This window comes from Abrus precatorius, unplaced genomic scaffold (assembly GCF_003935025.1).
Source record: "Abrus precatorius isolate BTA unplaced genomic scaffold, Abrus_2018 Scaffold4, whole genome shotgun sequence".
Lineage (NCBI taxonomy): Eukaryota > Viridiplantae > Streptophyta > Magnoliopsida > Fabales > Fabaceae > Abrus > Abrus precatorius.
In genome coordinates this window covers 13,856,441-13,882,623 of record NW_020874384.1, presented here as the reverse complement: position 1 = coordinate 13,882,623, position 26,183 = coordinate 13,856,441, and the positions used below count along the sequence as shown (strand labels likewise).

The 26,183-nt window shown below is 28.7% G+C and overlaps 3 protein-coding genes across 4 annotated transcripts; 1 reads left to right on the top strand and 2 right to left on the bottom strand.

Annotated features, from left to right (window-relative positions):
- Positions 1 to 3,643: 3,643 nt before the first annotated feature.
- LOC113865362 (pentatricopeptide repeat-containing protein At5g38730) lies at positions 3,644 to 7,014 on the top strand. Of its 2 annotated transcripts, none has more exons than XM_027499849.1 (2): positions 3,644 to 3,770; positions 4,572 to 7,014. In XM_027499849.1, exon 2 carries the CDS (start codon positions 4,677 to 4,679, stop codon positions 6,447 to 6,449), a length of 1,773 nt encoding a protein of 590 aa, XP_027355650.1. In that variant the 5' UTR covers positions 3,644 to 3,770; positions 4,572 to 4,676; the 3' UTR covers positions 6,450 to 7,014. The 2 variants fall into 2 exon arrangements, with proteins under 2 accessions (XP_027355650.1, XP_027355651.1); XM_027499850.1 differs by having other exon boundaries at positions 3,650 to 3,759; positions 4,574 to 7,014.
- Positions 7,015 to 10,271: 3,257 nt separating this feature from the next.
- LOC113865025 (two-component response regulator ORR9-like) lies at positions 10,272 to 11,747 on the bottom strand. The gene is made up of 5 exons (XM_027499346.1): positions 11,645 to 11,747; positions 11,215 to 11,315; positions 11,039 to 11,116; positions 10,565 to 10,635; positions 10,272 to 10,458 (listed from the first exon to the last, which is right to left on the bottom strand). Exons 1-5 carry the CDS (start codon positions 11,745 to 11,747, stop codon positions 10,272 to 10,274), a joined length of 540 nt encoding a protein of 179 aa, XP_027355147.1.
- Positions 11,748 to 17,759: 6,012 nt separating this feature from the next.
- LOC113865289 (protein NRT1/ PTR FAMILY 5.4) lies at positions 17,760 to 25,607 on the bottom strand. Its single transcript, XM_027499745.1, has 5 exons — positions 25,263 to 25,607; positions 24,895 to 25,112; positions 22,464 to 22,706; positions 20,054 to 20,343; positions 17,760 to 18,868 (listed from the first exon to the last, which is right to left on the bottom strand). The coding sequence occupies exons 1-5, from the start codon at positions 25,357 to 25,359 to the stop codon at positions 17,989 to 17,991; spliced, it is 1,728 nt and encodes a 575-aa protein (XP_027355546.1). The 5' UTR covers positions 25,360 to 25,607; the 3' UTR covers positions 17,760 to 17,988.
- Positions 25,608 to 26,183: the final 576 nt, after the last annotated feature.

The following is a 26,183-nucleotide window of genomic DNA, read 5'->3' as shown; positions in this document are numbered from 1 at the left end:
GAGATGCAAAAAGTTTGCCTCATCCTTTCTTTTCTTCTCTCTCTGTTTGGCAGTGATTTCATGTTGTGAAGAGTTCACAGTCTCTTTCCCAGAGGAGCCAGGGACGCTAGTTGGAGTGATAGAGTTGGGCTTATTTTTCTCTAATGATTTAATTTTCTTTTCAAAGGGTTGGGCCTTAATATATTTCCCACTCTTTTGTTGAGGATTCCTGCCACTATATGGGCTTTTAACTTTACTAGACTTAGCCTCATTTCTTCTATTATTTTGAGTGAGGCCACTCTCCTCATGTTGCACGTGGACAACATGACTTTCATGCATATCAGTGACCGTTTCAACCATAATCTTCTCAGCATCCATTTCAGATTCTTCTTAATGCAAAGCATTAAAGTGTGATCCCTTGGCCTGGTTACCCTTATTTCCTCCTGCGTAATTCACTCCTCTTCCTTGCGTGGTGATTCTTTCCTTTTTTCTAACCGCATGTTTCACAAGCATCCAAGGACCGAACGAGTTTTCTTTTTCCTTGGGAAGATTCTTTCCATTCTCAATAGCACCAGACAGTGTAATTAACTCATTATTATTAATCATCACATCTTTCTCCTTGATTTGCGTTGTATTTCCCAAATTGTTTCCGATAGAACTCATCTCCATGGCTCTCTCCTCCGGTTGCACCACCGTTGGATCCACTGGAGGATCTGGATTCTTTTCCGAGCACCACTCTTGTTTATGACTGTAACGATCACAATTAAAGCAAACTTGATGGAGACCCTCATATTCCAAATTCAGCGCAACACCCCAAACTTTAACTTGAGGAACTAGCTTCTTCCATATATCTAATTCAACGCAAATACGAACAAATCTTCCTCTAGAATGTGACGTCATTTGATCAACCTTCAACATGGTTTCTATCTTCGACCCAACTCTTCTCAGAAAATTTGTGTTATAAAGCTCCATGTTAAGACCTGGAATCCTCACCCACACCACTATCTTTCGTACCTTTTGTTCCGTTTCCAAAAAGAACAGCCTTCACCTTTGAACGATCAAGTAGTGGTTAGCAACCTTCCAAGGTCCTCCATAGAGTGCATGCTTATAATCATTTTCATCCGTGAAGCTCACAATATAATAGTCCCTGGGCAAGCCAATGATTTTTATGGATCCAGCCCTTAACCAATCCCTCTTTAACTTGTTCTTCAATATGCGTGGATGAATTCTTTTCCCAAAAACTTTCACAATCAGGGAGCCCCTCCATGGTTTACACCATTCTTCGAACTCTTCTTGCGACACTTCAATTTCTGGGCACGGATCGAATTCCTCCTCTCCCCTCATATCCTCATCCTGTTTATACCACTTGTTCTCCGGTAGATCCTCATCATCACTAATAAAACCTCCTTGGGACTTATCACCAATGCTATGCATAAGGGAAGCCATATAAGAGGCATGATTGTGAATTAGTCCTTCTTTCTCCATTTCATTAACCGCAACAATAACATCATCCATTGATTCTTGAGTAATAAGCAAAGGATTGTCAACTTTGACTTTCTTCATGGATCTTTCTTTCAAATCTTCTTCTTGAATAGAGGGTCCCTCATCCTTTTTTCCATTAACAGAGACAAACCCTTGAAAAATATTCATTCTTTAGTTTTATTATAGTTGCCACAAAAATTATATTCACAATTTCATGATCAATGATTATGGGTGTCTCTCATTCCAAAAGATTCAATACTGATTTTTGGCTCAAAAGAAATTTGATTACAGTGAAATTCAAATACAAAATTTTTTGCTAAATAAATGAACCACATACATGTGATCTTAATGGGACCTTACACCATTGCACCAACTCTTTGGATTTAACTTATTTTATTAATTAAAGCTATTATGTTAACATATTAATTTAAAATTGTTTAGTAAAATTAGTTAACAGAGGGACATGTTTATATGATTTTTATATAAATTGTATTTTTTTTAAATGCTTTTTAAATAAATTACATTTTTGTTTTGTAGAAAAGGTTTAGGTAATTATCATTTTAAGGTTTTTTTAATTAGTTTAAACTTAGTATAATTTTTTGTTTAAAGATTAAAATATTTTATTAAAAATAAAATAAATAGTTTAAATGTTGTAATAATTGAGGGTAAAATATGAAAACAAAATAGTATATTCTTATATAAATGCATTGAGGGAATATCATAATAATGCCTCAAGGGATACTTCAAAACTATGTTGAGAAAGTCATTTTATCTTGCTTACTTTTTAATTAAAATTTTAATAATCAATTTATTAAACATTAATGATATGATATTTTTAATTTATTAACCTATTTTTATATATTTTTTTATGAGTAATTTTTTCTCTAAATTATTGTTAGGTGATAAATAATTCAACACTAATTTAAAAACATATCTTTCAAACTATATTTATTATTCTCACATATTTAAAACGCAACAACTAAAATATAATAAATAAATAAAAATTAAGAAAGAAAAAAATGTTTTGAATCGTTTTAAAAATCTTGAAAAAAATTTCAAATTCCATCAACAAAAAGTTTAAAGTTGAAGTTAAATTCTCTTATCATGAATTTAAGTTTTTATACCAACTTCATATGAATTCTAATTTGGTAGTCTATGTAGTTTACAAATATTTTACTTTTAAATAAAGATAAATAATTCAATAATTATTTTTTATAAATATAAAAATATCAAAACATACATAAATATTTATAAAATTTTAAAAAGTTATATAAGATAATAAAGAAATTTTTATAAATATAAACGTTTATATAATATAATACAAAAATTTATAATAATTTTAATCTTTAAAATTTAGAAATTTTTTAAAAAATACATAAAAATTAAAGTAATAGAACGAAAGAAATATAATTTACACATTATTATCAATTTTTAATTTTAAAACATAAACATGACAAATTATGGAAGAGAATAACAATGCTTCACTTTTTAAATACTAGATCATTAATACTTGATAAGTATATAATAATATTAATTATTAAGGATTCAATTTAAAAAATTTTAAATTATAAAGACTTAATGAAAAATTTTAAATTATGAAAACTAAATGATTTTTTTTTAAAAGATTATAAGAACTTACTGGTTAATTTATTTATTTTTTAACTCTAACTTTAAAGTTTCCAAAAAATCAAGTCAAAAAATACATAACTTTCAATATGATCTTCTATTATTCATTCCCGTGTTCAATAATTTATAAATTGATTATTATTTAAAAATATTTTAACATCTTTAAAAAGAATATCAATGGTAAACAATTATGTTACAATGTGTTCTAATTAATATTTCTCGTAACACATATTGAACATTTAACAAAGCAGGGGTAATAAATAAATTTTTTATGAATTAAAATATATTCAAAGTTTTCTTGTATTTTTAAAAAGTTTGGAATAGAATTTTTATAATTTACGAAATTTTAATCCTAATAATATTTTATAAATTTTTTACAATGAATATCTAAAATGAAAGGATTTAAGCTTCCTCTAACAAGCACAATCACAGTGAGTTTAGTTGATAGATGCTATCCTCATAGTTTGGGAAAATTTCCTTCGGCTTTGTCTGCTGTGTCTTTTCGCTCTTTCTTCATCCGTTCTTCAAATTAGTGCCTTAAATGATATATATTGAATTCGTGTTATTTTTGTATCGGTTCTTCAAACTATCTCTTTACGTTGAATCCCTTCGTTGGTGTTTCAGCTTTGATGTTTAGTAATATTCAAATCTTGCTGTTCTGTTGATTGCTCGGTTAGTATCTGAGCTTTGTTGCTTGTTTGCATGATTTTTTAGGCTACGCAATATAAGAATGAGCTAACATTGTGTTGCGATTTAAATATGAAATAAGATGCATATCACATGTTTGATTAATGTTCTGATATAAATGAGATGGCGTTTGGTGAGTACTATAGGTATACTTTATATGGGAATTTGGAAATTTTTATCAGTGATATCACTTTTTTATGAATATTCATTTTTATATCTCTGTTTACTATCCTTCCCAGCATAATTATTAGCTTTTTATTCAACATTTTCTCTTTTCATCTGTGTTACCGACACCAAGCAATTTGATGGGCTATTTTTTTTCCCCTTAATGATACTTTATCTTAATATTTATGAATTGATAGAGGGTGTTGTATAATTAATTATTGTTGCTGTATATTGATATACACTATGGTGTTTTTTTTTTTTCAAACATGAGACATGATTAGAATAGCTAAAGATAGGGTGGAAGTAACCACATTTGATCTTGTAGCTTTGTGTCATTTAGTTGGCAACTGTGAAAGTATTTAAGATTAACATGTTTGTAGGCCTGATGTTTTTGGAAAGCTAACAATGTAAAAGCTTTTTTAGAAAAAGCTAGAAGCTTCATCTCAGTTAACTAAAATGATCATAAACTAATAAAGACATTTTAAAAATATTTTTTCTGGCGTGAGAATCCATTAAAAGATTTTAACAACCTATTTAAAAATTGAATGAATTATAAACATATGAGCACTAATTTAATTCTTTTTTATTAATGTTTTATTTTATAATGTTTTAATGAGATATTCCACTTCTTCAGGATCAAAATAAATGCATGAGCCAGAAAACCAATCATTGCATTGGAAAATATGATTCTGAAATGAAGATGAAGAGGGCCATATTGATCATGGTCACAGACAGACATGGTTTCCATTGAGAGTCATAGCCAATTTATTGATAGTGTGTGCGCAATCATTCTCAAGGGTCAATGGGGCAATCTGTTGAAGGCAAAGAAGAATGCCAGTGCCCTCGCTTCCACTACCATTTACCAGGTACTTTTGCGGCTCTCACTCTATGGTTATGGGCCCTCTCATTCCTTCCCATTTTACAAATGGCTTGACACCATCCCACAGTATAACCACTCCTTGCAATGTTCATGGGCGATGATTCACATCCTCACCAAATATAAACATTTTAGAACTGCACAACATATGCTTGAAAAAATTGCCCACAAGGATTTTCTTTCATCACCTTCAGTTTTGAGCAGTCTGGTGAGGACTCTTGACGACCCAGAAGTTAATGCACAAGTGTTGAGCTGGCTTGTCATACATTATGCGAAGTCACAGATGATCCCAGATGCAATTGAAGTTTTTGAACAGATGAGGTTATATAATGTCAAACCTCATTTACATGCTTGTACTGTGCTTTTGAATTCCTTGTTGAAGGATGGAGTTACGCACATGGTTTGGAAAATTTACAAGAGAATGATTCAAGAAGGAGTTGTTCCCAATATGTACATTTACAATTGTTTAATGCATGCTTGTTCCAAATCCGGAGATGTGGAAAGGGCAGAACAGTTATTAAGTGAGATGGAAGTAAAAAGTGTGTTTCCTGATATCTTCACTTACAATACTTTGATATCATTATATTGCAAAAAAAGTATGCACTATGAGGCTTTATCAATTCAGGACAAAATGGAAAGAGAGGGAATAAATCTTGATATTGTTAGTTATAATTCTCTTATTTATGGATTTTGCAAAGAAGGTAGGATGAGAGAAGCTATGAGAATGTTTAGCGAAATAAAAAATGCAACTCCCAATCATGTGACATATACTACACTGATTGATGGTTATTGTAAAATGAATGAATTAGATCAAGCTCTGAAAATACGTGAGCTAATGGAGGCTAAGGGATTGTTCCCTGGAGTCGTTACTTATAATTCAATTTTGCGCAAGCTGTGTCAAGATGGCAGGATAAGGGATGCAAACAAACTCTTGAATGAGATGAGTGAAAGAAAAGTTCTAGCGGACAATATCACATGTAACACCCTTATTAATGCCTACTGCAAGATAGGAGATTTGAAATCTGCTATGAAATTTAAGAACAAGATGTTAGAAGCTGGACTAAAGCCTGATCCATTTACATTTAAGGCACTGATTCATGGGTTCTGTAAGACAAGTGAACTGGAAAGTGCAAAGGAGATAATGTTTAGCATGCTTGATGCTGGATTTACCCCCAGTTATTGCACGTACTCATGGATTGTAGATGGCTACTGCAAGAGAGAGAATATGGACGCAGTTTTAGCTCTACCAGATGAGTTCTTGAGCAGAGGTCTTTGTCTTGATGTTTCAGTATACAGGGCATTGATAAGGAGGTCATGCAAGGTAGCAAGGATTGAATGTGCTGAAAAGTTATTCAATCATATGGAAGGAAATGGTATATCAGGTGACAGTGTTATCTACACCAGTCTCGCATATGCTTATTGGAAAGAGGGTAAGGTAAGTGCTGCCTCAAATATTTTAGAAGAGATGGCTAGGAGGAGGTTGATGATAACAGTAAAACTTTATAGTTGCTTTAGCTCTTCTGATGCTAGTGAAAACAAAGTGTCACAGGTCTTCTGGGATCATGTGGTGGATAGGGGCCTGATGTCGAGAAATGCAATGAATAAAATACAGCAGATGATGGTACGTGTCTGATTTCCTTTAAGCAAAGTCTCAGGTTCAAGTCTTGTGTATGATAAAAAGCTCACACTGGGAGAGTTATACCATGTCGTGAATGTTCCTAACTAGAACAAGATTGTCTTCTATGAAGGATATTTGTATTCTAGACCAAAGAGAAACACAGAAATACAGAAGATGCTGATATGATGGTAATCTTGCTTGTGAAAGACCCTTCACAACTAGAAGATTCTACCTACACTTGTCAGCAATACATTGCTTCTGGTTGTGACAGATTCTTTCTTCATGTTATTAGAATTTGGAAAATCTTTTGACTTTTGGGGAAATACATGATAGGGACCTGTAACAAACCTTGAATGAAAATCATCATAAATGATCTTACTTTGAAACCTATTTATGCTTCATTTTTTTGACACCAGATATGACATTTGTCTCTCTGTATGTGACCGGGAACTAACTGTAGTTTTTTCTTCTAGAAGGTTATATTGCCGAAAAATCTTGAGTTCTCCCTCCCATCATTTTTAGGTTATTAGGATGGAAATGGAAGTACGTATCTTCTAATATATAGGTGGTTAGGCCATCATCACGATTGAACAGAATCTCAAGCAAGTATTTTACATTTGATTTGGATAATTGTAAGACTTAAAGTTTTTTTTGCTATGATAATGCATGTTGTGTTGTCTTTTGTGCTTGTTTATCTCATGAATCACAATCTTGATAATCTCTCTGCATATCTAGCAAAAGATAGTTTAGACATTCCTCTTAAAGTCTGCCATTGGTTTTTGTCAAGGCCACTAATCTGTGAGTAAATAAAACCGAAAAGAGAATGGTGAAATATTAGACATGACAACACTTTTTTTGAAAGCTGTCTTACTAAATTGAAGAATATTTCCGAGGTTACGAGAAATTCCTCCTAGAAACATACAACAGTGTATTTAATTCTCTAAATATATACATGTAAAGATCTCCGTTATAGATAGTACCATTAACACATTAGATTTTTCGTTTAGCACTATATTAAACCCTTATTCAATAAGAATTTATTTTAAACAATAGTTTTTACTATAAATTTAACTATAAAATTTATTGTAATAAGCTAAAAGCAACTTCTTTTATTAAACTGCACTAAAAAGTTTATGAAATAAGGTAAGCTTTTCTTCATAACTGTTCATAAGCTCTTTCAACAAGGCCTTCTTGTATCTTCATTTATCAGTTTTACATCAAAATCTTTGCTTGGAGGATACTTTATCAATCATGACGGTTCATAAGCATGGGGCTCAATAATAAAAAATTATCGATAGAAATAAAATACAAATGTGTTACATCTCAACGATAAGGTTAATCCATTTATATGAGAGTCAAGATACAAGTTTAGTGCCATCAAACATCTCATCAGAGTCCTTAACTTGGCAACAGAAAGTGTGGGAGCGTAATGATTGTAATTCAACAATGCTTTCCTTCGAAGCTATAATGGTAAATAAACTTACCTCATTAAACACACACAAGTCTTGATAAAAGAAGGCGATTCTCAGTGCTGGGGTGTATGAGTATATTATATATTAAGTTTTATATAGCACTTAACTTAAAGAAATGATTTATAAAAAAAGTTATATGTCTCCTAATAAAATTAAAACCGATAAAAAAAAAAGAAAGAAAAGACTTGCACGGGTCGGGACAAGTACAAATAGTAGCTACTTGCTACCCGTACTCAGAGTAAAATTAAAATACAAGTATTCATGGATATTTATATAAGAAAAAATTATAAGAAAATCTTGAAAATAATTTAATTTAAAGTAATTTATATATAAAATGATAATTAGAAAAAAAAGTGCTTGAGTTATAAAAATAGTATAATATTTTGTCACAATAACAAGAATATAGTATTAAGTTAAAAACATGTTAAAATTATCATAAAATAATAATATTAGAAATATATTTGCTTGAATATCCGTAATTGATTTTTTTATAATTTTGTAGGTATGAGTGGCCACGAGTATGAATACTAATACATGCACCAGTCCCGTTACTAAGTGGGTAGAAGAAATTTTTTTGGTTAATCCTGTGGGTATCTATGAGTGTGGGTATTTTAACCCGTGACTGTGTCATTCATATATTCGAGTTACGTAAAACATGTATATCAAACATGTGTATTGGAGATTATATAGTTGGGAAAAAAAAGTGTGTAACACTAATGCATGGCAAAGATGAAGAAGAGGTAGTCAAAATGAAGAATGTAAAGAGAAGAATATTAAGGATACAATGACAAAAGATGTTTGATGGTTGATGAAATAGGTGTTGTTGTAGTTAACATTGTTATCAAATAATAATTATTATAATAGTAAGTTATTGTCTAAGTTCAGAATATTTTATTTTCTTACTTCAGTTAGTTATTTTAGTCAATGGCTTGTACGTAAATATCCTACATTAAATATATTATTTTACTTTAGATAAAGTTAGCACTACATTTTCTCATATATATTTTATAACACTTTTATTATTAGTTAAATTTTATTAAAATTTTAAAAAAATATGTGAGTTTCATTTTTTCTCATTCTTAAATTAATGTTTTTTCCTCATACTTTTTTAATTTTTAATAAATTTTAGTTAATAATAAAAAATTTATTAAAAAAAAAGTGTTTTAGAAAATATGCTACTAAAATTCTTCTTTTATTTTAATTTTTTGAAAAGCATGATACTCGATTTTTTTAAAGAATGTTGCTACTATTTAATAACAAGAATGATCAACTTCACATTTCATAAAGTTGAATAATCAAATAATGATATGATAGGTCTTAAAATATTATATCAATACTGTTATTGTGTTAAAGTTAAGATGATTTAGATAAAGAGAAAGAGAATAGAGAAAAAATAGTAACAAACTAACATTGAATTGAGAAATTCATGATGCTCAAAGTATTATTCCTTATTTATACTAATTATAATTTTAACTAAAAAAAATTAAACTATGAGATAAATGAGAGAATATAATAACTAATGATAAAAAATAATAAAAATAAAAAATAATCCTAAAATAGTCTATGATACTATTAATACAATAATTTTTTTATATATATTTCTATACTGTCTAATAATTATAAATCATATATAATTATCAACAAGGGTGTGTGTTTAATATTAATAGTGTTTTATTTTTATTTTTTAAAGAAATATCATTTATGAAAATAATAAAGAACTCACAAACATTTTTTAATGTTAGAAATCAACTTAGTAAAAGGGGTTATTAAACTTTTTTTTGAGAAAGAAAAAACAAATATTTAAAGGTCAAAGAAAAAGTAAAGATACAAATTTAATAGAATTTTAGAGAGTTTATAAAACTTTTAAAATTTTGTTCACCTTTCATCGTCCATCAATTAATTTTGTCCATTAATGCACCAACGTCTGGCTGAACCCCACACATTTCGCATTTAGGATAGAGATTTATAAGATAAGTAAAATATTCAACTTTTTTAAAAGTTTAAATACTAATCTCAACTTTTTTAATTTCTTATGTTTTACGAAAATAATGTAAGAATGATATAATAAAGATATGGTAGGAATTATTATTTACCAAAAAAATAAATAAGAAAACACAATGCGAATATCATTACCAGTAGATTTGCATTTATAGCTTTTTTACCATTTAAATTTGAGAGTAAAAGTAAACTAACAGAGGCACAGTGGAAATAATAAAAAAATTGCTATTTGTAATGGAATTCTTTCTCAAGCTATTTACAGTGAGGGACTTAAAACTATTTATCCTTTTTGCATGATCAATGGGACAAGAGAGGAAAATGTTCTAGGCACTACCTATCTTTTATCAATTTTAATTTGAAACCATTTTTAACTGCTACATTTTAATCTGGTTTTGTTTGGAGTGTGGCTTTCTTCCATGTCTTTTCTTTTGTTACTGAAGGGTTGGGCTTGCTCTTCCTTAACTCTTGATTTCAACAAATGGGGCTTGAGCTTATTAACATCTGATTGTTGAACTGGTTTCAAAAAGAATTCTTCAGCTCCCTCTTCCAAGCATCTGATGTAAACAAAAGTTATGTCAGTCAATTTTGAAATTTAATTTAAAATTTTTCAAAACAATTAGGTTGATATTGGATTGAGTTTAGAGGATTCAGTTCCTTCACCTGTTAATCCTTGATGGTACATTCTCTGAGGACATAATCACCACTGGTATGTCTTTCAGAGATTTTGATTCCTGCAAATCAATGTACTTTTATTATTTTTTAAAATCAAGCAGTCAGATATATGGCCATGAAGTCACCAACAAATTTGATTTGAGATTTGTTAAATTTGAAATTTGGGAAATATCCCAGCACAGATGGCAGAAGTGATTCTTTTATTTAAAATATAGTTGTTTGAAAATTCACTTCACTTGTATTTAAGAAATAAGATCCTATCTTTTCAAATTGTTTCCTAAAAAGAAAAGGCAAAATCAAATCCTTTGTACACAATTTGACCATGCTCTTTGATTCATTCAAATTTTGAAAACGAGAAAACAAATTATGACATAATTTAGTTAAATTGAAGCTAGACTAATCAAATAAAGATGTGACACAAGCTTCTTATAAAAATTCCTGGAAAATATTTCTAGAGCCTACCTTGATTTTTCTCAGCAGGTCATAGCCAGTCATTCCTGGCATACAGTAATCTGTTATAATCAGGTTTACTTCCTCATCCTGCATGAATAATTGAATCAAAGATTAATACAAACTTGTCCATTATAATGTTTAAACTTATATAAACACATATGAGAAATTTAGTAAGAGAAATGAACCTGATGAATTTCTGAAGCAACAGGAGTGTCTAGAGTCCTTAATTCATCTTCCATCAAACCAAGAAATTTTAAAGCCTTACTGGCAGAGTCCACTGTAGTAACTGTGATTTCACACACATCCACTAAAATCAAATATCAGGCATATACATAAGGAGAAAATTTATATTCTGTTTTGTACTATATTAATTAAAATTAGAGTTTTATTTCAATAAAATATTTTTATTTAACTTTATCACAGATAATTGCAGTAAAACTTCAAATTTTATTGGTAAACAACATCAACTGCGCCTAAGCAACTGTACCAAAGTTTTGTCCTTAACATAGATGATTACACAAACAGCATGTCCATATGTTTCTTTCATTTTGTGGCAGTTTTATAATAAAAATTCATATTAAAAGAGATAAAATAAAAAGTGGTCAAGAAAAATACCATGGAAGGAAGAGGTTTTCAGGAGCCTCTCAATTAACATTCTATCAATAAGACTGTCATCAACAGCCAAAACATGGAACTGGGCCCCTGCAGCCATACCCATAACTTGGAAGAAAAAATGTGCAATCCACAGCGGAAAGAAGAGAACAAGGAAGAGTTGTACAATGCTTAAGGGAGAGATGAAGAATGTGATGAATCAGAATGTGACATTTTAAATGGTCAGCAAGATGCATAATCCTCATAGGAAATCTGACAGTTTGGAAAGTGATATCCCACAGATTTCATCCAGAATCTCAAGGATCTTCTAGGTTGATTTTTGAATTGAAGAACAAGCAAAGAAGGTGGTGTTGTTTTACCAAATTTAAAATTGGACTTTTTCATCATTGTTTTATTTGACCCTTTTGCTAATCATAAGCAACTATTAAGGTGAGTTGTATAATACTACTCTTCTCTCAGTTCTCACCTTCAGTTGCCTCTTCATGAGACCTAAAGGGCATTGATTAGAGAAAAAAAAAGCATAAAAAATCTCTATTCCATTCATGCATGTGCATCAACTGCTTAGTGCTTTGCACTTAACCCCACTTCCTAGTAGCACCAGCAAGTATATATAATTTCCTTGCATTTTTATTTGTTCGTCCTTTGACAAATTTTAAGGGACAATTTTGACGAATCCTGTGTTTCTCTCCCCAAAACATATCTCCATTTTATTTATTTATGTTTAAATTGTCTTACTTTTGATTCATACGATTTCTTTTTCTTTCTTTATATTGTCATTTGATTAAATCAAAAATTTGGTATCTCCATCTTACATTTTTTTTATTACTTTAATGCTTACATGATTTTATTTTTTTTATAATTTTGATCCTATATAAAAAAAAGTATTTATAAATTAATCTTAATTTGTCATTTCTCGAATTTGTAATGGTATTGGATTTGGTCCCAATTACACGATTCTCTTTTTGGTTTTACTCTTGGTATGAAAAATTTTACACTTTTAAAAAAAATTTCTACAGAGAAAAACATCTATATATTGATATCTTCATTTTATTTATCTCTTTTTATTTTATTCCCTATGTGAAAAAGTTCTAACACAATTTTATAAATGATCGGAACTTATTTATAAAAAACTTTTCATGTAAAAATTAAAATATAAAACATTTCAAATAGACATTAAAGTAAAAAGGCAATATTTAGTATAAGGACTAAAATAATAATTTAATCTTATTATTTTCTGCTGCATTCTTTATATTATTCTTTTTGTGGTTACTTGACTTGGTCAATTTAAATAGTTAGAAGGAGAATAATTAATAAATAAAACATAGTCAACTTTAATTATAATATTAAATTCGCCGAATTATTCTTCTTTAAAATCTAAACTATGCTTAGTACCTTAGCTTTACCCTATTATATGTTGTCAAAGTCAGCACTGTTCTTTCATTAGAATGTCGTTGACTTTCCACTCTTAATCTCTTTTCCCCATATTCTATTCTCTTCCGGGGTCAATATAGTCTGAAACATATATAATTGAAATAGAAAATGTTGTTTATATTGTTAAAAGAACACGCTTTTAACTATGCTTTTTTTTAGAGTTTTGTTGTGTTCGGGATAAAAATTAAAAGTAAAAAATATTTATTAAAAATCATGTTAGATTATTAAAAATTAAGAGAGAAGTATATAAATATTATTTTTTTAATAAAAGTTTGTTTTGAATTTTTTATAGATTACTAATTAGAATCTTTCTTTTATAGTTACAGTATTATTTTGAAGTACAAGTATACACTAAAAAAATAATGATATAAAATATTACATACAATATTAATTTTTAATAATTTAAATATAAAATTGTTAAATGTAATTGACAGCATGTGACTTGTTAAAAAATTGCATATATTTCATACACTGATCTTTCGTTGCAAATCATCTGTCTGTCTTGTAGAATGATTTTTATTGTTCTGTTATTTGAGTGCAACTCTCTGTTTTTTCTTTTTATAATTATGTAAAATAACTAAGAATTAAAATCTTAAGAGATTTAACCACTCTATAAAAAGGCAAACACCGTTAAAGATTTGAGTCTCCATATTTCATTTTAGAGAAAAAAAAAACTATTTCCGTCAATAAGAAAATTAGACAATAAATTTAAAGAACTTTTATATTTTTTCATATATATATATATATATATATATATATATATATATATATATATATATATATATATATATATATATATATATATAATCACAATTTCAATTATTTATTTTAAATTCAATGATAATGACTATATACCTTTTACTCTTAAGTTTAACAATTTTAGAATGATCCGATCCTTGATTTAATATATAGGGATGAATTAGAAAATAATCTATTTTTTAAAATGTTAATTAATCAACTCCTCTTAGCTGTGTGAACAATGGAAATTAATATAAAAAAAAAATTGTTAACACTGTCTTTTAATCCTTATTTTTATTATTGGATAAAATTTTATACTCCTTCCTTGAAAAACTTAAGTTATATTTTGATTTATGAAAAAAGATGGAATAAGATGAAATCAATTAAAATGAAACGAAACAAAATAAAAAAATAAAGGAGTGAAAATTCCATTTCATTGTTTAAATGTAAAAATATCATGTAATAAAACAATTCATTCCATTATTTGGAGAGTGAATAAAGTATAATAAAGTATAATTTTTTATTCATATAGTACCCTTTAAAAACACATTTTGAATTTAATTTTTATACTTTACTGTTATATAACTTCAACAAATTATTATTAAATAAAACAATATTATTAGTTATTTTTACCATACTAGCTAAGGCCATAAGGCAAAAAAAAAATATGATAATTAATTTTAAATTAAGAAAAAGGTAATCAATAAATAAATATATCACTTTTATTTTATTAAAAAGAGTTATTTGCATATTAATCATTAGAAATAATTAGAAATAATTTTTTAATCGATACTTACTTTTTTAAAAGAATATATTTATTGAATTATTTTGAATTTTTATAAACTAAAAATTACACACACGTATACTTTATAAAGATATTCATATTTATTTAAAGTTGATGTCATGATATATATATATATATTTTACGATTATTTTTTAAAGTAATTACTAAAGAAAACTAATAAAAGTAAAAATAAATTGTGTTTTAGAGAAGAACAATTTTATGTGTGTATATTTTGTTGAACACATTAGATAAATGAATGTTTAAAAATATGTTAAAAATTTAATAATTACGATTCAAAAATTTTACTGTTAATATTAAAAATGTTATTGTCATTAATTTTTTAGATTAATTTTAAATATTCATTAATAAATTTTTAAAACTTTGGTTTTATATGTTTAAAATTAATATGATATTAATAATTATTAATTAATAATAAGATATTTTTTAATGTATTTGATTTTTTTTTAATAATGACACTATACAAAAATTGAAGAATAATAATAATAATAAATAACAAATGTAGATCCAAATAGAGATTAATGTTTAATTAAGATTTTAAAATGTTAAATTTCAAGTATGATTTTAATGATCAAATAATGATTCAACGAGTAGCTTAAATAATCTCTGTAGAGATTCATATAATTTAGTAATCCATTTTTAAAGTCATGAAGAGCTTTTCCAATGGTCCTTAATTTCATAAAATCATAAAACGTCATTCTAATTATCATGTATTGTAAAAACTAAGCATATACAATCTCTTTGAGGTTTTTCATTGCTTACCATTGTAGCACTAGTTTAACATGTCTTATATGAAGTTTAAGTCTTCCTTCTATAGCACATTTTTAATTCCTGTCACAATTACCTTATTTAAGGAAGATGAGCTTTCATCTTAGATCTTAAAATTAATTAACTTTTATATCATTAAACATTTTAATCAAAGTTTAAGGAAAAAGAAAGGAAATTGATATTATGTTGAATTTGAACTTTAAGTTAATCTTAAAAAACTAGCTTGTAAGGTGAGAATTACTTTACTTTTTATAAGTTTTTATTTATCTATATTTATATTCCATGTGATGTTTCAATAAATTTCAATATACCTTTTACTTACAAATTTTAACTTTTTTCTCCATGTCAAATTTCAAAATAGAGTCATCCAAAATCTCAATGATTCTTAGATAAGTGTAATGACTGTTGGTAAGAAATAGCAAAATAAGTGCGAAGATGTCATCATATGCATGTGAAATAAAAATAAGCTTTACATCATCAAAAATAAAGAAATAAAATGAATCAAAATTTTCTTATGAGTTAAAATTAGTATTTGTTGTTTTAATTTTAAAAAAAACATTTTCAATTAACTTCTCAAAATATAATGTGCATAAGTTAATTTTAATTTATGAAAAGAATTTTAGTTATTTTCTATCTATATTTTCTTCTCCAACGTATGTTTCCACATAAGCTTATCCGTATTGGACCAAACCCAACCGCTTTGAATTAATCTTTCTGCATGTCATTTCCAATAGATTGCTAAGATTCAATTATAATATACACTTTTAAAAACGATTTATTTCAAACAGTTCTCTAATCTATTACAAGACATTATATAACACTTATAAATGCTCTTTGAATTCAAACGAAACCACTTTCAAATATCCATTCTAAGTAGTGACCGATACATTGTATCATGAAGATTAAAAAATATTCTTCCTGCAAACATTAGTGTAGTGACATATGCCCAGCTAGATGGTGACACCTATGTCTATGTGCTTCTGAAATGTGGAGAAGCTGTGTCACTTTAAGAAGACTAAGAAAAGGTACCAAAAAACATTGTCCAATACGAGAAACAAGGTGGGAATCCTGTTGATAGGAGAAGCCTAGAGGCAATGGGACACCTTGTATGAAAGTGCATGTGCATGATGCATGATGCATGATGCATGGGAGTGATTTATTTCTTCTATGGAGGAAGCGGCACGTGCCAAAATTGTTCACAACACGTGACCTCACCTACGTGCGAGTCATTATTAGGGGCTCTATCTTTTACTTTTGCCCAAGCTTTTTTGTGCTTTTAGATGCACATATATAAAAAGCAGTGAGAACAAAGTTGCCCTGTCTCTTGGGTCACTTATCACTAACTTTACCCCTTAAAGTATGCGTTGAAGATGCTTCTAGCCACAGACGCTATAAATTTACTTCCTTTAAAGAATAAGGGTACCTCAGAGAGTAAAACTTACAATTTTAATTGTAAATTCAAAATTTCACATTTGAGGTTATTATTATTAGTATTAGTATATGAGATATTGTTATAATTTGATACAATTTTTATTACGTAAAGTTTTATGTTTTTATAGGCAACAAAGTGATAATATAACAATGATGTAAAGAAATCTTTTTCTTTTCATTTTATTTCATACATGTGTGTGTATATATATATTGCAGCGTGGCTTGTAGATCTTTTGTAGTTGCATCGTTACTTTTTTTAATTAGTTTAAATTAGAATATAAATTATTCAAATTTAGCATAAGCTATTATCATACATGATAGTTACAACTTATTAGCACGTATAATATTTTTTTTAAGTTTAATTTATGTTTTTTTAACTGGCTTCTTTAAATTAATCAACAAAAATTTGGAACAATAGTAAGTGATACCTAGCTAAGAAAATGACTTAAAAAAGGGCAATTATTTGAAATGTTTCTTAATGGCGACAATATTTGTGCGTATGGAGATGCAAAAGCTTCTCATATATTTTGGTGTTTCCATCTCCTTAATATAAAATTTATAATTAAACTTGGGATTCTTGCCTAAATCTTCACTCACTCTAACAAATTAGGCCAAGATATTCCTTATCCTATCCTAAATATGTTCTTTAATATAACTGCTTAAAGTGAATAATAGGTTTAAGTAGACTAATTAGGTTGTCTATTTGTTGTCAATTTTTTTTGTCATATGGGGAAAGGGAATAGGAATCGGAAAATAGCTAGGAAAGTGGAGATATTGTGATAACATGTATCGAATCTATAATTTAAGTTAAATAAATTGTTATATATTTTTATCAATTGGTTTATGAAAATACCACTTGTTAGTTGTTAACAAATTAGTCTTATCACGTCATCAACTTATAAACAACATCGTTCTTTACGATTTTATACACTGCTAAGAAAATATTTAAATATTTTAATTTTAAATAAATATAATTACATTTAACTAAAATGCCCTTTTATTCCATCAACTCTCTCTCTCTATATATATAGGATCATTTACTGAATTCACTCAGATTGAAAACCAAGGAGCAACTATATTTATAGCTCAGTATTATTGGAATTACAATATCTAACTAGAATTAACACTTATATAGGTGGCATTAGCTAAAGCAAAAGCCAAACTTGTTTTTTTCTCCTCAAACTCCAGGTCGATATTTGTTGTGACTAGAACCTTGCTGGTCTCTTCTTTGACCCCCATCTATCTTTTTATAAACATAAATTTTGGCAAGCCACACATAAATACACATACTAATTGCACTTAACCCTGCCACAACCCAATAATAGTAATCAAGGTGTGCCCTATTGAGGTTGTTCCCCAACCATTTCTCACCAGTCCTCGATGTAATTGCCACCACAATAACTATAATAGCATTACTAAGAAAGCTTCCAATTCCTATTATGCTTATATATGCTGCAGCCCCCAAGCTTCTCATTGTCTCTGGCATTTGATCATAGAACAACTCTTGCAATCCCACAATTGTGAATGCATCAGCAATTCCAGTGATCATGTACTGAGGAAGCAGCCACCAAATGCTTATTGGCAACACTGCTTTAGGATCATCAATTAGACCATGGTCCCTAGCAACACCAACCCTTTTGGCCTCCACAAGAGCTGAAACAACCATTGTGATTATAGACAAAAATATACCAATTCCAATTCTTTGTAATACTGTTATGCCAGTGGGTTGCTTTGTGAATTTTCTCACCAGTGGCACAAAAACTCTGTCATACAATGGCACAGCAAAGAGGATTGTGAGACCGACAAGTCCTTGAAGTGATGCTGGGGGGATTTGGAAGTTTGGCCCTATGGAACGGATCATTGTAGCACCTTGCTTGATGAAGTATGTATGTACTTGAGCTTGGACAACTGTGAACATCAAACAACTTAGCCATATTGGGATGAGGCGAAGCACAAGCTTCGTTTCTTCAACTTGTGTCACTGAACATAGCCTCCAAGGGTCTCTCTTTTTGCTTTTGGCATCAATGTCATCAATGATAGCTGCCTTGTCCAAAAATCTACCACAATTTTCATATACAATTTTTGTTTTGTCAGAAGAAATAATCTGTGTTAAGGTCTCTTCAGTTATTAGATCATCATCCAAAACAAAATAAAAATGAAAGATACATCTATTTTACTGGATGGTCTAGTAACTGGAGAAGATCTCTTTTTTATGAATTCATTTCCTTTTGATAAGAATGTGGTAACAGAAAGTGTCACCACTACTGTCAAGCAACAAAATCACAGGAAAAGTAATCTGAATCCACAATATATTGTTGGTATCAACTCCAACCATAGACCAACCCAAGTGGCCCCCGTGAGTCTCAATCTTTCAGAGGTGACTCCATTGTTGAACCTAAAAATTCTTCAATTGAATTATCAGGAGTGTTGTGGGAGTAATTCTTGTACCAGAGGCACTCATCTAATCAAAATCTTTGAATGTATTAAAATAAAAACCGATTTGCTAATTATTGTCCTTGTAACTTAAATGATACACTTTTTAATAAAAATCTTTTTAACCATTATTAATTGCTTATCTATTGTCTTAAGAAATCCAAACCAAAATAATAATAAAGATTATTGAAACTTGTGCTGAAGTTTTCTTTTATATATTTATTGTAATAATCTTTGAATTATTTTTGTTTATAAATATTATGGTCATGCAAGAAGGGGTAGCATTGATGATACAAAGGGAAAGAGGGACCTCCTTATTAAGTGAGATATGAAAATGTTGCAGGCATTTATAACATTTTCCATGTATATGGAAAACCTCAACTTAGTTGCTCACTAAAAATTCAAAGTCTCTGATCAAACCAAAAAGCAGATTCTTAACATACAACAATAACAATATCTTATCTCAGTAAGTCAGGTAGGTTGTATGAATAATATGATTCTGTTAAAGTTGATAAAATTAAATTTTCATAAATATTATTTATCATAAAAAAAATTATAAGTTCTTTTAATACTCTTAAATATAAATTTAATTAAACGTATTTAACACACTTTAGTCTTCTCATCACAAATGGAACATCCCTCCACTTGTTCTTCACTAAAGAGAAAATATTTCATGCACCAAAGGGACAAAGAAAAGAAAATGAAAACATTTGTTTGCTTTAAAAAGGAAATGACGTAAAGCATAACTTTCAGAAATTCATGAAAGAAAGAAAAATATGGAGAGTTCTAGTAGAATGAGTGGCACCCACCTGCATTGATGAGTATGGAGCAAAGTGTGAAATTTGGGTTGAACATGCAGATGATGATGGGGCTCATGATGCTCCTCCTCCACCTCCTCATAGCAATAATTGACTTGACTGAGCGTGTCTTGCACGCGCCACTTGCGAGCTGCGGCAACAAAGACTTGGGCCAGCCTTGTGAATGGGCTCCCTGAAGGGCTTTCCCTTCTGTACCTTTTGATTCCCAACAAGAAGAGTGCCAATGCCAAAGCCAACACTGCTGCCAGCACTCCTAACCCCACTCCCCACCCAACATTGTCCTGTTCCACATTCAATGTCCATTGCCATCAACATCATCAATTAGAATTATTTCATTGGCTATTCATCAAAAAGATGATCTAGGAATAAAACTCAATAATTATCAATGTCTTATTAGTCATTCTAAACCATTACATCATATATCTGTGGCTATGATATAACATAGAAGTATGCATAATTTTATCAAGGACAAAAACTAATGTTATGTATTGTTTTTTAAAGGCTTGTTAGTGTTATTTATAAATTATAATCATAACTTTATTTTAATAAAAATTATATTAAATGTCATTGCAGATTATTGAAATTAAACTTTAATTTTAACTAAACTACACCAATAATACATAAAGAATTGCATCAAAGTTTTATTTCTTTTTAAGAGGTTGTGAGATTTTCAATTATTTAATTTCATCCATTTGTGTATCCTTATTAAGAGTATTGTAAGTATACTTTTCAAATGAATGTGTTTACAAAAATAAAAGATAAAAACAATCAGATACATTACATATGTAATATCAAATTTTCAACTATTAAAATAACTTATCACTGTATATTATTGTTTTTGTCTTGTTAATCATGTTTTTTCAAATTACTAAAAAGATTATGTTTCATGACCATCATTTCCTAATACAATGTTAATAATACTAATATAAAAAGAGTAATTAGAGTGATAATAAATCAAGTTTAAACTCTACTTTTGTCCATGACAATGTATGTAAAATAAAAAAATTAGGGACCACTCTTCTCACCTTTTACAGTGAACAATCCGTTTCAATATTACGTGTACGCGGGGGATGCAAAAACGGAAAAGACTTGTTTGAGGAATATGTTCCCATGTTAGTGAAACTTGTTTTTGTAATAAAGAAATGTGTGTGATCCATAAATTCTCCTACTATGATATTTATCTACTAAAGTACTATTCTACTTTGCTTCACAACTCGACAAAACATTTCTATATTGCTTCTCACATTTCACAAACCATACCTACCTTGGCAAACAAATATCTGTTTGATATTATAATTTAATTTTATAACAATTCATTTTTATCCATTTTACTAATCTTATCTTTTACAGTTAAGTTTACGTATTTCAAATTAATTCATTTTTATTAAATATTTATTATATTAAAGATATAAAGTGCAATAAATATTTTTTTTTAAATTTTATTGTTAATTACTTATATCAACTGCTTTCTCCTAGAATGGGTCACACTTCATAAGTTGCAGTGGACTATAACATATATTAATTAGTTTCTCGTACACTGGGTCACACTTCCTCCTAGAAACAAATTTACAAAATATACTTGAGCTTCCAAAAATAATTGAACAGATAAAAAAAATTGTATTATAAAAAACACCAATTACAAATTTGATTTAATAATTTATAATTACTTACCTCTTAAATCTTGATCGGATGTATACATGGATTAATTAGAGTTGGATTGGATAAGGAATGAAAAGCCATCACATACAACTTGACTAACTGTACTTAAAAATGAAAAAAAATGGTAGAGATGTGCAAAATGTGGATGTTATCAGAAACAAGTAAATAAGTGAATCGCACACAAAGAAATTTACAATTATAGAAATACCACCTTTGTTATTCAATAGATTTTCGAAACATTTTATAACAACAATTTGATTCTCGTATGATTCTCTTCAATAAAAATATTTCAAAACATACTATGCATCGGAATCAAATTATTGTCAGAAGATAGTTAATAATCCATCGAACAATTTTGTATCAGCATAATATATATATATATATATATATATATATATATATATATGTTTGACTTTTGGTGATGATGAATCCAAAGTTAAAATAATAATAAAATAACTTTGTTACAAACTTTATTATCTTTTTCATTATTATTTTAATAAAATTTGACTTTATATCTAATCATATATAGACACTATATTCATATAAGGATTACTCTTAGATATAATTATCCGTTAGCTGTTTTAGTCCAATATTTGGATTATCAAAATATTCTCTAAAATTATAAAAAAAAAAATTCAATTCCTAAATTTATTGAATGACAATTATTTTAGTCTCTAAAATTCTAAATTTAAAAAGAAAACTAAAACGCCTGAATTTTAGAAAATAAAGTAAAATGAGTTACCTGAAGATATATTACTACAAAAACTGAAGCAGTTGAGCCAGCAACGATCCCCAGGTACCACCAGTTGAAGAAAGAGCTCTTGGCATCCTTCTCCTCCGGCGTATCTTCGTCGAACTGATCGGCGGCGAAGGTTTGAACGCAGGGCTTGTGACCTCCATCGCCAATGGCAAGCACATAAAGTGCCACAAAAAAAAGGATTTTGTTCCTAAGTGCTGACACCGAAAGTGTCAAGAAAATCATGCCCTGCAGCATGTTCATGTGACGTGAGGATATATGATATTCTTTTTCCATCAACATACTCTAAATCTATGTATTAAATTAATTGCCAGAGTATGCATGGATCTGACTTGTATAATGTGGACAATCACAGGAAATATGCAAATCTTGAGATGGAATATTGGAATCATTTCAGATGTGCTCAAGCGTTTGAGTCCTTCGAAAGTACCCATAAGAAGAAGCAACCCACATAAGAATTTAAATTAAACGTGCGTTTGACAACGTATTTTTTATTAATTCATATCTTATTAAAATAAATAATGAATTTGTGTTATTATCTTATAGCCATTTGAAAAATAGAAAAATGAAAACTAACTAGTGTGTGAGTTTGGTTGAAATCACAGGAAAATTTATTGATGGGCGGGGATGATGATAACGTTTTTCGGTGTTTGATTTGACGCGTTGATTTTTCAATTCAAAATATTGAAAATATGACATGAGTCACTTGTGTTTAGCATCAAGAAAGTTGGATGGAAAAAGAAAAAAGAAAAAAGAAAAGATGAACATCTATCACTTAGATCAGGATCAAGTATCTCCTGTGTTTAAATTTTATAATCTTCATGTCCTGACCTCAATTTAGCTTTTTTGAGTTAAATTAATCTACACGTTTCTATATATTTTTTAAATTATAATTTGTTTTATAAGTTAAAAAAGCAATTGGATCTCTATTATTTCAAATCTTTTCAGTTAGGTCCAAATAAAATTTAAGAATAGATTAAATTTTAAAAGTATAAAGATTTATTCATGACTATTGAACTATAGATACTTTTTAAAAGATTCCTAAAATGTAAAATAAATTACTAATTAACTTTAACTTTATATTCAATATACGATGAAGTCTGTGTCCAAATGAAAAGAAACTATAATAGAAGGAAACAAAAACAAAATTGAATATTAATGATATTTATTATATTTGCTTTTATTACACTAAGCCCTTTTTATGGAAAGTTATTCAAAAATCCAATCTTTTTATGAAAGACATTACGTTTAAAAAATTCCTTTTACATATGAACTATTAATGATCATAAAATTATAACCTTAGATTTACAGGATGCACTTAAATTATTAATTTAACTGTACTAGAACAAAAATTTGTTGTAAACAAAAAAACTTTAAGTCCTATGATATTTTAAAGAATAATTTAACCTTTAAAAATTCTCTAAAATAAATCAATATTTTGGGGAAAAAATCTAATTTGTTAGCCAATATGTATAAATAAAATTTTTAGATCATTAAGACAGAACTTTGTTGCCTTGCCCCGTTTCAAAACTGATACAGTACTTTCACGATATAAAATACCAGATTAAAATTTAAGTATAATCCTCTAAATATTTTTAATATTATTTTAAATTAAAATTAGAATTTTTTTCATAAAAAAAGTTGATTTTCAGATTATAGTAAAATAGAAAATAAAATTACAACTTTAATTAAAAAATAATGCTAAAACCATTTAAGAAATTATTCATAATTTTTATTCTAAATTAAAATACTGTGATTATGAGATTCTGATAAAATAAGAAACATAGTAAATAATTTAATTTGACACTACTCACTCATATAGTAAATAATTTAAATAATAATTTAGCAAATAAATAAATATTTAGGGAAAGAGAAAACCTTTTAGGCAATATATAAGTAAAAGTTTTTAAGATCATTACATGACAAAAATTGTTAACTTGCCGTTTCAAAAGAATCAAAACTAAAAACTAATATAGCAATTATGTGATAATTCTTACTGTCACTTTAATTTAAATAGTTTTATCTAAAATGTTTTTTTTCTTAAAAATATATTAATAATAAAAATATTTAACATAAATTTTTTAAAGACATGAAAGCAAACAACACACGCTCTCCTTTCGCAATCCTATATAATGTTGCAGTTACGAGATTCCGCTAAAATTAAAAAACATATAGTAAATAATTTAATGTGACATTTATTATGGTTCCTGCACGAGTGGGACCATATACGTAATACTAAAAACTTTCGAAAAAGACAAAAATGTTGCATCACAAAGAGCAGTGATCGAGCACATCCATTAGATTCCATCCAGCAAGCAAGAATCAAGAAGGAAGAAGAAGAAACATGACATTATCACCAGATGAATCGATTAAACTTTTAACAATAGGAGAAAACAAGGGGTGAATTTTTAATTACCACGAGATAAATGAGTGAAGACAAGAGAATAGTGTTGAAGCGACCCACATAGGAATCTGCTATGAAGCCACCAAGCAAAGGAAAGAGGGCTGAGGCACCAACCCATGTGTTGACATCTTTTGCAGCTGTGGTGATGGGTTCATTCAGAACATTTGTGAGGTATGTGATGAGATTGCTAGCCAAGCCTTGGTATGCAAATCTCTCAGCAAATTCCACAACTGCACCCCAAAAGAGATTATAATTAATTGAGATCATGTATACATGTTTATGTGGGTGACCAAAGTAAATAAAGCTAATTAATGATGAAAATGGAGGAAAGAAAGAGAGAGAGGAAAAATGGGTGTTGGAGAAAATTAATTTAAGCTCACATATGATGAAGATGGCTGCATGCCAACCACCCTTGCGGGTTGTGGTGTGGTGGATGAGGGAATTGCTCTTGCTGCTGCTGCTGCTGCTATCTGCCATGATTGGGTGAAGTGGAGGTGAAAATGTTGAGATAAGAGTGAATGTTGGGGGTGTTTAGGTTTGGAGAGGCTCCATATGAGGGGGTTTAGTTTTGGTGGTTATATAGGCTCAATTCTGAGACTACTATGTTTGGATTGTGGGTGTAAGTGAACCAGCACTCAAATTTAGGGCAGGGAATGTAGAAATAGCTGGTACCTTTTCCTGCCACTGCACTCCTCTTTCTTAGTCAATGGGCTTTTTGACCAAAATGGCACAAATAAAATTTGTGTATTTTGTGCACCGCTTATAATTTTTGGGATATGTACACATTACCTGCCAGAGTGTCATCCTACTGTACTCTTAATGTATTCTTCAATGTGCAGGTTACTGGGTTTATACTCAGCTACATAACTTGGAAAATGGATTTTATTCACAAGGATATTTTCACTGTCAAAAAGCTCATCCATTCAAATTATATTATATCTATTCAATTATATGTTTTAACAATTAGAGGCTGCAGTAAATATCACGCTTGAGATATTTCAACTTCCATCCTTAAAATTCATTTTAATGGATTTGAATTATCAAAAATAAATTTCCTATTCACCTTAATCTGATCTATTATTTCAATTTTTTAAATACTTTTTTAATCTGTTCAAAATTTACATAATATATTTTTTTTTTGTTGATAAAATTTATAGAATTTAATGCAACTCAATGTATAAATAATTTTATTCTATCTAAATTACATATTTTTTATATAAAAGACAATTTTGTTAGAGTTGAATAGAATTATTGCAGATGAAAAAGCTCTCCCTACAATTAATTTAGTTGGATTCAGAAAG

What these genes read in the sequence shown, in the direction of transcription:
- LOC113865362 (XM_027499849.1), top strand. Translation starts at nt 4,677, where the DNA reads ATGGTTTCCATTGAGAGTCATAGCCAATTTATTGATAGTGTGTGCGCA.
- LOC113865025 (XM_027499346.1), bottom strand. Translation starts at nt 11,747, where the DNA reads ATGGGTATGGCTGCAGGGGCCCAGTTCCATGTTTTGGCTGTTGATGAC. An exon ending in GAAAACCTCTTCCTTCCATG is followed by an intron (nt 11,316 to 11,644) that starts GTATTTTTCTTG and finishes GTGAAATCACAG; the next exon opens with TTACTACAGTGGACTCTGCC. An exon ending in TTGCTTCAGAAATTCATCAG is followed by an intron (nt 11,117 to 11,214) that starts GTTCATTTCTCT and finishes TTATTCATGCAG; the next exon opens with GATGAGGAAGTAAACCTGAT.
- LOC113865289 (XM_027499745.1), bottom strand. Translation starts at nt 25,359, where the DNA reads ATGGCAGATAGCAGCAGCAGCAGCAGCAAGAGCAATTCCCTCATCCAC. An exon ending in TGCAGCCATCTTCATCATAT is followed by an intron (nt 25,113 to 25,262) that starts GTGAGCTTAAAT and finishes TTTGGGGTGCAG; the next exon opens with TTGTGGAATTTGCTGAGAGA. An exon ending in CTCCATACTCATCAATGCAG is followed by an intron (nt 18,869 to 20,053) that starts GTGGGTGCCACT and finishes AAATTGTGGTAG; the next exon opens with ATTTTTGGACAAGGCAGCTA.